At 34.0% G+C, this 13,492-nt stretch overlaps 1 protein-coding gene and 2 pseudogenes across 1 annotated transcript; all 3 read left to right on the top strand.

Moving 5' to 3' along the window:
• The first annotated feature begins 402 nt into the window (after positions 1 to 402).
• On the top strand, positions 403 to 3,195 carry LOC116145037 (annotated as a pseudogene).
• A 3,928-nt stretch (positions 3,196 to 7,123) lies between these two features.
• Positions 7,124 to 9,237, top strand: LOC116144942 (annotated as a pseudogene).
• A 3,322-nt stretch (positions 9,238 to 12,559) lies between these two features.
• On the top strand, positions 12,560 to 13,081 carry LOC116144944 (18.2 kDa class I heat shock protein-like). The gene has a single exon (XM_031430384.1). It carries the CDS (start codon positions 12,617 to 12,619, stop codon positions 13,079 to 13,081), a length of 465 nt encoding a protein of 154 aa, XP_031286244.1. The 5' UTR covers positions 12,560 to 12,616.
• The last annotated feature ends 411 nt before the right edge of the window (positions 13,082 to 13,492 follow it).

Raw genomic sequence — 13,492 nt, 5'->3', positions numbered from 1 at the left:
AAGCTCCTTTCAAGAATGTTTGGCTCATTGACGGAGAAACAGAATTCGGATAAGAGAAAATCTCCTGCATCATCTATGATGAACTCGTGTACTTCTCTAAGGCTGGCTACTGAGATGAAGCTTCCGAGCATTATCTTGCGCATAGGTGGTATAACCGCCTTCATTTCTCGCGAGGCCACTGCCCACAGGCAAAAGGTAACAATTTCTTGCAAGGTATGTGCCAAAGTCTACTTGCTTAATTTTTTTTAATGAATCTTTGGTTTCAATAAAAGACTTCACTTGAGATTATAATGCAAATAGTATCTAACACCACTTCAATTACAGGTCTTGGATCAAAAGACATAGTGCCCGGATAAAATCCCCTCAGGTTAAAGGATCTAACTTTTTTGAAATTCGGGTCATTCCACAAGTGGTGAAAGAGTTGCGCAATACAAGAAGTCTTCAGCTATCATCTATAACACATATACTTCCTTGAGCAATCATCACTGGCGAGGACCCTACAACAATTCCACCTTCCACTCTTCTCCATAGGCCCTCTGCACAAATTTGCTCCAGCCTTATCAAGTATCTTGTTCGACGAAGATATCAGCTGCATGAGATGGTGACGAGCAAACTAATGATAAACACATAATATATGTAAGCTTGGGAAGCATAACACAGATTGATGAGATGACTATTGAAATGGGTGTGTGGCCTGCCAATACAATCAGCCTTTCTTATGGGTGGTTCGACCAGGCTCGGTGCGTGGCTCAGATGGATTGAGTCATTGCCTGAAGGTTTTGAAGAAGCTGTCGGACAACGAGGTGCATTGTGAAATGGGCACCCCAAAGCAGTGTTGGCCCATGCCAAAGTGGGAGGGTTTTGGGCCTGTGGATGCCTCAACAATGGAAAGTATAAGTGAAGGTGTTCCAATCATCTGTAGACCAAACTCTGAGACCAGAGGGTGAATGGAAGATATATAATAATGTGTGAGATGGGATTGGAAATGGAGAATGAGTTGAATAGAAGGGAAGTAAGAGAGCAGTCAGAAGACTAATGGTTGATAAAGAAGGATTGGAGATGGGGCAGAATGCCAAGGATTGAAGGAGAAGATTCAACTTTGCGTTAGGGAAGGTGGCTCTTCTTCCAATTCCTTGAATGAGTTGTAAAATTCATCAAGTCACTTTGATTGTATTTGAATTGATGCTTATTTTAGTTAATGAAGTTCATCAATTTACAAGACATTGTCATCTTGTTTTAAAACAAGGGCGGTCATGTGAAATGATCAAATTAAGGATTCTATGGAGAACGGAGCCCTTACTGTTACTGTTCCCAAGGTTAAGGTTAGAAACCTGACGTCAAGGCCATTGAAATCTCTGGTTAAAACACTGAATGCTCTGTTTAAGACAACAATGCTGTGGATTGTCTATATGAAATTTACGTAAATGCAATGAGTTTCAGTTTTGCTGAGAAATAATAATGTAAATCGTTATAATATTAAATATAATATGTTTGAAAATCTTTTCTTGATTAATTTATATTACTATTGATTTTGGGCATAAAGTTCAGGCGCAAGGCATTGAATACATAATGACAGTTTTAAGGCTTTGCATAGATCTGAAATTCAGCAACATTATAAAACAGGTGTTTTTCATAGTTACCTTAGGGCATATTTATGGTTTTAAACATATTTTCATCACATATTTATAGTAATGTCAGAAATAATGATGTATTATTTATTGTAAAATTAATTTGAAGGTTATTAGTAAAGTGACGAATGTGATTATGAAGGGAGAAACAAAACAATTAATTCAAAGAAAGTTGCAAAGGAGTATGGCCTATTTGATAAACTGTGAAAAGTTGTCATTCCAGCGGTATATTCAAAAATCTTAAGGGTAGTTATGATATTCCCTATTTCCATTGGGTTGAAAAATTCCATCCAAATAAGAAAGAAGTAATGTTGGCCAATAACACGTTCTCACAAACTTCGTTTACAATCCGATATGACAACTGAGTTGACATTGTCATGTCATTCCATCACACTAGGCACACAAATGATTTTTGACTGAGCCAAATAAATGAACAACCATTCCCTATGAAAGAATGATCGTTCCTCACAAAGGAATGATCATTCCTTATGAATGCCATCATTCTTTATGTAAAGAATAGTCATTCATTTCATAGGAAATGGTTTTCTTAAAAAACAACATTGTTCTTTCAGGAACAACGTTGTTCCAACAGAAAAAGAAGAAGAATGAGAAGAAAAAACGAAATTGAAGAAGGGAATTGACAAGAGAGAAAACAGATAAGAAACAAAACAAGGTTGTTCCTTCAGGAACAATCATCTCTTAAAGTAAAGGAATTGCCGTTCTGACCGTTCCTTCTGAAGGAACAACCATTTGTTTCTTGCAGTGCTTTGAGTATGGTAAGAGTAAATGTGACAATGTCAATTTGCTAACACTTGGGGTTGTAAAAGAGGTTATAGATTATATATAAATGTAGCATTTTCCATAAGAATATGCATGGTAGATATGGACCATTCATTATAACTTATTTCACAAACATATATAATTTGCTTTTTTTCTTTTTTTTCTTTTTTTTTAACCAAGGCATCCGACCAATTTTGGCGTAAATCGACTAATTTTTATAGCTTTCCACTTAAGGTCAAATATATATTTAATGTGCTGTGGGAGGATTTTGGAGCCACTGTGGTTGGAATTCAACCATTGAAAGTATAAGTGAAGGGGTTCCAATGATTTGTAGGCCATGTTTTGGGGATCAAAAGGTGAACACAAGGTACATCAGCCATGTATGGAGAAATGGGTTTGAGTTGGAGAATGATTTGGAAAGAGGGAAGATAGAGAGAGCGATTAAGAGACTGATGGTGGAAAAAGAAGGGGAGGAGATGAGGCAGAAGGCAGCAGAATTGAAAGAAAAAACTGAAGTTAGTATCAAGAAAGGTGGATCTTCTAATAATTCCTTGAATGAATTAGTAGAGCTTATAACGTCAGGTTAATGCCAATTGCCATCAAAACTAGTGTCTTCAGGCATCTTAGCCTCATGAATGGCCAAAAATCTTATTATCACTGTTATCTTTTTTATATATTTATTTTTGAAAAGAATAATTCATTCTCTTCAAGTTCATTTGTATTTGGTTAAAGAATAATTTTAGAGGATAAGTGATGATGTTGCTATTTTGTTTGTAATAAGCATGAATATTTATAATCAGAATTTATAGGTAAATTTACAATAATTTTGGATATCTTGAGTTAGTAATAAAGGGTTAATCCCAATGACGTAGCTAGTATTTTGAGTTAGTGGATTCAAAATATCAAAGTTAATAAATTTACAATAAAATATATACTGAAGTAATAAGCATAAAAAATATACTTTTAAATGTTATATATACTAAATTATCAATTGTACAATTGTCTTTGATGATTTTTCATATTCTGAAAACGTTGTATAATTGTTTCATTGACAATTCTATTAAATATATATCTCTCTCAGTATATATAATAAGACAATCATTTAACAATTGATCTTCTATTCGATTTCATAGTCGATTTTTCACAATCTTCATTGCACAAAATGCTCTTTCAACACTTGCAGTTGCAACAGATAATATCAATGTTAATTTTATATCCAAAAAGATAACAACACAAACAAAAACACCCTCCTTTTCTACAATATAATCAATTTGCATATTCTCTAAACCAAATGAGATTAAAACGACGCATCAAATTATCAATTGCTCGTTTTTTAAAATTATGATTGTGTGGTTGGCAAGGTCCTTTTTGCAAGTATGTTTTTCTCACTTTATCTCTATCATTAGGATGATATTCTAAAATTTTAATCCTTAATCCAGGATCTGGAGGAAGACTACTCAAGTTAAGCTTAACATATGTTTGTCTTGAATTAGATTTTATAGACTCGTTGTGAACACTATCGTGAAGCCTTATGTTTTGTTCAATTGATAGTTCCTTATTAGAAAACTTTCTTTTGATAAAAAACTTGTCCATAACTAAAAAAAATAAAAGAATTTTTATTATCAGAAATATTATTTATTTGCAATTACAATTAAAAAACAACACAAACTTAGGTTTTTCAAATAATTTCTAGTAACCCAATAAAATTCAACTCATAAACCCATGAAAATTCATCAAATCTAACTCTAAATATCAAGCAACTAACCAATATATCGAAATTAAACCAAATCCCCAAATCTCTACAATTTAATTTCATCAATTCTTGAAACCATATTCAAAATTAACTCAATAACTAACCACAATTTATTAAACCCGACTTAAAACAGCAATTAATTAACTCATACCTCAACATAAACAAGATTAAATCAAAACCCATATCAAAATCTAGGAATTATTTCAAACTTATTTATTAAACTCAATAAAAACTCATAACTCATGATCTTTCATCAATTAAGAAAGCTAAAAGGAAAAAAATAATTTTAAGTAAAAAAATAAAAACAAAATTAGTATCATCTTACCTTGTAATCCAAAGGAGTAGTATTTCTTGAGTATCCAACCAATAGAAAAATATAATATGAGAGTAAAAGAGAGAAAATAAAGAAAAGAAAAGAGTTTAAAAAGTATTTGTAAAACTCCATTTCTAATTTAGTAATAACATGAATTTTATTTAGTTATTTAATTTCCTTTCTATTTGATTTTATGGTATTGTTGTAAGAAATTGGTATTTCTGTCAGTTTTTATAGTTTGCGTTAAGGGGTGAAAACAAAGAAATAAATTCTGATGGGTTTGCATGTATCAAGAGGGGAAAATCTGGACATTTTTCCTTCGATAAGCTTATGTGGCAGGGTTAGACTGCAATTAAGAGAATTTTGGGGGTAGATAAATTTCAGAAAACTGTTTTAGGTTTTAGGAAAAGAAAGATTGGGCAGTTCGCCCAAATGAAGAAGAAGAAAATGAGAGCAAAGGAAAAAAAAAAAAAAAAAAAGAAAAAAAAAAACAAAGAAGAAGAGAAGAAAGAAAGGAAAAGAGAAAGAGAGAAAGATAAGAGAGAAAAGATAAAAGAGAGGATAGAAAGAAAGAAGAAGAAAAGAAGAAAAAAGAGAAGAGGAAAATGGTAGAGTGAGAGAGAATAGTGGAGGAGAGTGCAGGGAGCTTCGGCTGAGTTAGGATAGTGAGTGTAAGATTTGCTTTTGAGCATCCGAACCACTTTTAAAAGTCGCTTCTCATTTATTCTTTCATTGCACATTTCCATATCACGTGTAATTTCTAAGTCTGTTTAGCATTTTGCACATGCGAGTCGTTGGTGTCGAAATCAAGTATCAACAAGTTGTAAGTTGTAACCCAAGGATGTCTTTTATGCAATTGTCAGCAATGCAGACTCTGATGGTTATAATTTTTGTTTGCTTTCATGCCGTGCAATTTTTTATAGCTAGACAAGCAAACCCAACTCCAAATTGGACCATTCTGTCTTTAAATGTTATAAAACATTGAAGCACACATTAATTTATGCCTTCTATGGTTAAATAAGAGAAATCAATCTCTTATTCTGTAATGAAATGCGGATGCAAAATGCATATTCCTTTCAACTCTATTGAACTGTAGCTAGTTCTGATCAAAACTTCCCATATTTTATTATTGGTTTCTACATATATAAACATATGTTAGCTGTGAACCATTTGGCCTGGGTTTAACATGCCACATAGGTCTTTCGAGGAGTTTTATATACTTCAATATATTATGAGGAAGACCAAACAAGGATTCAACAAATCTTGCACACATCATGGCTCAGACATGTATTCATAAAACCTTAAATCTGTTAATTCATTGTTCTACTATCTATGCGTGATCTTGTAATCGTTTTGGATGTTGAATTTTCGTGTTTTCTATTAGTTTCTTCTTCAAGTACTAATATTGTTGTTCCATCTTATTGTAAGGCGGCTTCTCATTTTGGTGTACCATTTTTTTAATCTCCAAAAGGTTCTTCTTGTTGTAGTTCACAAATAAGTGTACCAATATTTCTAATAAAGATATCTTGTTATGCCATGGGCTTGGACACCCTTATATACGTGATCAAATTCTAAAGCATGTTGTTTCTAAACCTCACTCTTTTAAGTCTTTTGTGCACAATATTTAATGTTGCATGTTCAACTTGTTAAATGTAAATATCAATCTTCTTTTCCTCTCTCTCTCTCCCTCTCTCAATCTAAGATATCATCTCTATTTGAATCAGTCTACTCTAACATGTGGGGAGATGCTCTCCAAAGAAGGTTATAGATTTTAATCTTCTCTGGTTCTTTGGGTTTATCGTCTAAAAGAAAAATTGTGATCTAGTTTTTGTCCAACCAAATAAGGGAATGAGTTTATTCCACCAAACCAAACACCCCCATAGTTCCCAACCTAATTTCCCGACAAAGACTTCAAGTCTTCAATGCTAATCAATTCACTTTTCTCCAAAAGATTGAATTTTTCTTAAATTTGAAGAGGTGGTGACGTGACTAATCTCCATTTCTAAACCACAAATTCACCCATCAAACTTTTTTTTTTTTTTTTTTCTTTTTAAAGCCTCCATGTCCTCACACTTGAAGATATAAGACTAATTTTGGATCGGGACTTGGTAAATATCTTTGGCTATGAATTGCTTCTAGAGAGATTCGAACTCCTCATATTATAGGTAAAATTCGTCCATTAGAAATCCAGTTACCAGCTATAGTATATACATATATTCACGAAAATTATAGGATGCAAACGTTTTAAGGTTTTTAACATGAGAAACAAATATTAATGTATTGATATTTGGATTTTGATTTTGGCATTGAACAATGTTGCTCATTATCAACTTAGAAGTAGAATATATGTGGAGGCCAGATAATAGCTACTTTTCTTTTGGCCCTAGCTTAAATTGACATATAGACTTTTTAGGTAAAGAGCCATACAAAAATAATTGATGGCAATTTATTTGCTTTGTCACTTCTAAGAGCTCAATGAATTTGGGCTAGATATTTTGTCTACTTGTTGTAGAATAAAAATAATATTCAAAGTGATATTCAAAGATTTTTATGGAGAAAATATATACCAATATCCTTTTTATTAAATATGAACTTGCAGGATAAGGCAAGGAATTGCCACAAAAAAAGCATCAGGGCATGTGAGTTGATGATAGTCTCACAAACCTACGCCAAATACAACCAAAACAGATCAACTTCATCACGTTTTCATTCTAGTTGTGCATCAATGCCAAAAATGGAAAGCTCTGTTCTTGTACGCAATTTGACGTGCACTGTTTAATTACCAATTAAGATGGTCACTGTTGATGTGTCGATGAGTTCTGTATTTATAAATTACTCCTTTATCAATAATATACAACTCAATTAGATCTGTCATGTTATCCAGAACAAATATTCAGTGAGGCAGCTGACTATCTGAGACTAGAAATTGATTCTAACTTGCAATTAATACAGAGTTATAATCGCAGACTGAGAGATGGAGAAGCAAGGAAAGAGAAGTAACCGATTGGTGCTGGTGCCAGGATCATTCCAGGGACACCTCAACCCATTGCTTCAACTGGGCACCATTCTTTACTCAGAGGGCTTCTCCATCACAGTTTGCACACACCAAATTTAATTCCCCCAACCCTTCAAATCACCCTGATTTCAGTTTCCTAACCATCTCGTATGTCGCGTATGATAGCGACCTCTGCTCAGGGAATATACTAGCTTTAATTTTGCGTCTCAATGTCAATTACAAAGCTCCTTTTCAAGAATGTTTGGCTCAATTGACGGAGAAACAGAATTCGGATGAAGAGAAAATCTCCTGCATCATCTATGATGAACTCGTGTACTTCTCTGAAGCAGTGGCTACTGAGATGAAGCTTCCGAGCATTATCTTGCGCATAGGTGGTATAACCGCCTTCATTTCTCGCGATGCCACTGTCCCACAGGCAAAAGGTAACAATTTCTTGCAAGGTATGTGCCAAAGTCTACTTGCTTAATTTTTTTTAATGAATCTTTGGTTTCAATTAAAAGACTTCACTTGAGATTATAATGCAAATAGTATCTAACACCACTTCAAATTACAGGTCTTGGATCAAAAGACATAGTGCCCGGATAAAATCCCCTCAGGTTAAAGGATCTAACTTTTTTGAAATTCGGGTCATTACACAAGTGGTGAAAGAGTTGCGCAATACAAGAAAGTCTTCAGCTATCATCTATAACACAATAGACTTCCTTGAGCAATCATCACTGGCGAGGACCCTACAACAATTCCACCTTCCACTCTTCTCCATAGGCCCTCTGCACAAATTTGCTCCAGCCTTATCAAGTATCTTGTTCGACGAAGATATCAGCTGCATGAGATGGCTTGACGAGCAAACTAATGATAACACAATAATATATGTAAGCTTGGGAAGCATAACACAGATTGATGAGAATGAGCTAGTTGAAATGGTGTGTGGCCTAGCCAATAGCAATCAGCCTTTCTTATGGGTGGTTCGACCAGGCTCGGTGCGTGGCTCAGAATGGATTGAGTCATTGCCTGAAGGTTTTGAAGAAGCTGTCGGACAACGAGGGTGCATTGTGAAATGGGCACCCCAGAAGCAAGTGTTGGCCCATGCCAAAGTGGGAGGGTTTTGGAGCCACTGTGGATGGAACTCAACAATGGAAAGTATAAGTGAAGGTGTTCCAATCATCTGTAGACCAAACTCTGGAGACCAGAGGGTGAATGGAAGATATATAAGTAATGTGTGGAGAGTAGGATTGGAAATGGAGAATGAGTTGAATAGAAGGGAAGTAGAGAGAGCAGTGAGAAGACTAATGGTTGATAAAGAAGGATTGGAGATTAGGCAGAATGCCAAGGAATTGAAGGAGAAGATTCAACTTTGCGTTAGGGAAGGTGGCTCTTCTTACAATTCCTTGAATGAGTTAGTAAAATTCATCAAGTCACTTTGATTGTATTTGAATTTGATTGCTTATTTTAGTTAATGAAGTTCATCAATTTACAAGACATTGTCATCTTGTTTTAAAACAAGGGCGGTCATGTGAAGATGGATCAAATTAAGGATTCTATGGAGAACGGAGCCCTTACTGTTACTGTTCCCAAGGTTAAGGTTAAGAAACCTGACGTCAAGGCCATTGAAATCTCTGGTTAAAACACTGAATGCTCTGTTTAAGAACAATGCTGTGGATTGTCTATATGAAATTTACGTAAATGCAATGGAGTTTCAGTTTTGCTGAGAAATAATAATGTAAATCGTTATAATATTGAAATATAATATGTTGTGAAAATTCTTTTCTTGATTAATTTATATTACTATTGATTTTTGGGCATAAAGTTCAGGCGCAAGGCATTGAATTACATAATGACAGTTTTAAGGCTTTGCATAGATCTGAAATTCAGCAACATTATAAAACAGGTGTTTTTCATAGTTACCTTAGGGCATATTTTATGGTTTTAAACATATTTTCATCACATATTTATTAGATAATGTCAAGAAATAATGATGTATTATTTATTGTAAAATTAATTTGAAGGGTGTATTAGTAAAGTGACGAATGTGATTATGAAGGGGAGAAACAAAACAATTAATTCAAAGAAAGTTAGGCAAAGGAGTATGGCCTATTTGATAAACTGTGAAAAGTTGTCATTCCAGCGGTATATTCAAAAATCTTAAGGGTAGTTATGATATTCCCTATTTCCATTGGGTTGAAAAAGTTGCCATCCAAATAAGAAAGAAGTAATGTTGGCCAATAACACGTTCTCACAAACTTCGTTTACAATCTCGATATGACAACTGAGTTGACATTGTCATGTCAATTCCATCACACTTAAGGCACAAAATGATTTTGACTGAGCCAAATAAATGGAACAACCATTCCCTATGAAAGAATGATCGTTCCTCACAGAAGGAATGATCATTCCTTATGAATGACCAATCATTCTTTATGTAAAGAATAGTCATTCATTTCATAGGAAATGGATGTTCTTAAAAAAACAACATTGTTCTTTCAGGAACAACGTTGTTCCAACAAGAAGAAGAAGAAGAATGAGAAGAAAAACGAAATTGAAGAAGGGAATTGACAAGAGAGAAACAAGATAAGAAACAAAACAAGGTTGTTCCTTCAGGAACAATCATCTCTTAAAGATAAAGGAATTGCCGTTCTGACCGTTCCTTCTGAAGGAACAACCATTTGTTTCTTGCAGTGCTTTGAGTATGGTAAGAGTAAATGTGACAATGTCAATTTGCTAACACGTTGGGGTTGTAAAAAGAGGTTATGAGATTATATTATAAATGTAGCATTTTCCATAAGAAATATGCATGGTAGATATGGACCATTCATTATAACTTATTTCAACAAACATAATAATTTGCTTTTTTTCTTTTTTTTCTTTTTTTTTTAACCAAGGCATCCGAGCCAATTTTTGCGTAAATCGACTAATTTTTATAGCTTTCCACTTAAGTCAAATATATATTTAGATAGAGAATCGAACCTGAGACTATGTGTCTATCTATATTTTACACTATCATCAATTTGTCCTAACTATTTGCGCCACCCATGAATGGATTGCTTTCATTTTCTTTCAATAATAGATTTTCTAAAGAGATATTTGTATACACTGATTTCTGTATATAATGTACACTATCAAAATGAGTTGAAAGAATCACCTTTTTAAAAACATCAATATCTTTTTTAATATTGGTTGAAACTTTACTAGAGACTTTATATATGATGTTAATGAGATGGCTGTCTCATTAAATGTCTATAATAAAGTTCTATTTCTCTTTTCCAAACCTTAATCACCTTAAATTTTTATACGTATCTTATTTTAATTGTAGATCATGGTCAATATTGATTTTACTAATGCTCAATCTGAAGTAATTAAAGAACATTTTCTCTTGTTTACCCATAAGTTCTCAACCCTTAGACGGAAATTAAAAATGACAACTCAAGTACTTAGATTTGACATTAACACTTAGCAATATTAAGTAAAGCTAGACTCAAAAGAGTCATAAAGTGACACTTGGGTCCATATATATTAACTGTCTAAACTATGTAAGGGTAATTTAGTATTTCATTTTGGTCATCAAGTAATAAACACAATGATAAACATAGTGACTAAAGTTAGGGATGGGCACTGGTCAGGTTGGGGCTAGGGACCCATGTCTTCGAGCCCAGCCTGAGGGCCCAAGGGGATTTCCTTGAACCCGGCTCATCCTCGAGACAAGGATGTAAGGGAATCCCTGAGCCTGGCCCGCAGAGAATTCGAGGATTGTATGACTATGGTTTTACTTTTGCTCTATATATTTTTGGACCCAAACATTTTATTTGCAAGAATATATATAACATATATATTAACATTTACATATATATTAGGAAAAATATACATATATAATGATATTATGTACACCTTGATAATTGATTCTAATTCCATGATTACACACCCACGACACTTCCTCTCCAAAACCCCAACAAAGCCGATCTTGTTTGCTCGCCGAACGTCGCTAATCACTACTTCCTTTCTTAAGGGTTTTTTGCTTGATTGATGATTTGGGTATAATTGTTTGGAGTTGTTTTGTTGGAAATCGACTAGTGAAGTTGGTTTAGAAATGTTTGTGATTGTGTGTAATTGTTTTTCCAATCGCTAAAATCAAAGGTGGCAAATGAGAAAGAAGGGTAATTTTGTCTTTACACTATTTATACCATGTGACATAAAGGATTTTTCTAACAAAACATAACGGTGGCTTGGAAAAGTGTTGTTCTGAAAATTGATGGGTGGGAAAAGTGGTATTTTGAAACTTGACGGGTGGAAAAGTGTTATTAGACCAAACCTTGGGTGGGAAAAAGTCGTTTACTCTATTTTAAAACCTCCTTTTAAACCCATTTAATATGAAAACTACCCGTTTAGACATAAATATGTTTTTTCTTTAGACCCCTTTTTCTAATTTTTAGTTCATCTAGATTAATAGACTTAAATCATTTCCTTATTTTATTTACCAAAATTTGTAAAGATCCATTGACATATGGCAATTATAATATTAGATAGTAAATATCTATGTATTTAATTTTTTTTTTTCCTCGTAAGTCTCCTAAAACCAAGATTTTTTCTTCTTAATTACTATATAAATTTTCTATATTTTCTATACTTCTTCTGTCAACAAACGGTTAAGTAAAAAATTACGTATTCCTAAAAAAAATTTCCAATAATTGTAAGAAAACTGTACCGTGATATATATAATCCTTTAAATTGAAAAATTTTCCCTTTTTTTTTTTTTTTTTAAAGCAATTTGAAGAATAAACTATGAGTTTTTTAAAAGTTGTGAAAAATAATAGATAAAAGAAAAATATATAATAAAAGGCTTTTACCCATTTGAGGTTTCGGCCTTTAATGAAACCTTAACTTGAGAGCCCATGTCAGAAGAAAGTCTAGAACTTTCTAGCAAGCCCGGAACCTAAGAACTCCACGAATTTACCAGAAGGCCCCCAGAGGCTTCAGTAACTAAACAGAAAGATAGGGCGCGAAAATACCAGAATTTTCCATTGTTCTTAATAAAAACCCCAACGCACTCCCATTTTAGACCATCAAAGACAATTCTTCAAAGTTTAAGCTCCGAACTCAGCAAACAAAACTAGTACTCTCGCATTGTCATAAACCATATGGCACTGATTCCGAGCTTCTTCGGCAACCAGCGCAGTAGCATCTTCGATCCTTTCTCTCTGGATGTTTGGGATCCATTTAAGGACTTTTTCTCACTCTCCACTCGTTTCCCTCAAGAAACCTCTGCTATTGTCAACACCCAGATAGACTGGAGGGAAACCCCGGAGGCTCACGTGTTCAAGGCCGATCTTCCAGGGCTCAAGAAAGAAGAAGTGAAGGTGGCGATCGAAGATGACAGGGTGCTTCAGATTAGCGGAGAGAGGAATATAGAGAAGGAAGACAGGAACGACACATTGCATCGTGTGGAACGTAGTAGTGGGAAATTCTCCAGGAGCTTTAAGCTACCGGAGAATGTGAAGATGGATCAAATCAAGGCTTCAATGGAGAATGGAGTTTTGACTGTTAATGTTCCTAAAGTTGAGGCTAAGAAACCTGACGTCAAGGCCATTGAAATCTCTAGTTAAAACACTGAATGTTCTGTTTAGAACAATGTTACGGATTGACTATATGAAATTCACATGAAAGCAATGGAGTTTTGCTAAGAATTAATAATGTAAATCGTTGTAATATTATGTCAAGGACTCAATGATATACTATGTATTGTAAAAGTAGTATAATAACAATTATAGTATTATAAGATCTAATGTTTTCTGTGATTCGAAGGTTGTATGAATAACGTTATTTATAAACCTTGGAGTGGGAATTCTGGTTTTTTATTATTATTATTATTGATCCGATTTTGAGAAAAGGTTCCCAAAGGAAGTTGCAACTGGCAAATGCATAGACACGTGGATTTTGGGGGAAGCGAAAGAGGTCAGCGCAAGATTCTGTACATTATGGATTTCCTTTTTTTTTCCCTTGACATAAGTGATACT

This window comes from Pistacia vera, unplaced genomic scaffold, assembly GCF_008641045.1.
Source record: "Pistacia vera cultivar Batoury unplaced genomic scaffold, PisVer_v2 Contig46, whole genome shotgun sequence".
NCBI lineage: Eukaryota > Viridiplantae > Streptophyta > Magnoliopsida > Sapindales > Anacardiaceae > Pistacia > Pistacia vera.
This window is presented reverse-complemented; position numbering and strand designations above follow the sequence as displayed.

What these genes read in the sequence shown, in the direction of transcription:
- LOC116144944 (XM_031430384.1), top strand. Translation starts at nt 12,617, where the DNA reads ATGGCACTGATTCCGAGCTTCTTCGGCAACCAGCGCAGTAGCATCTTC.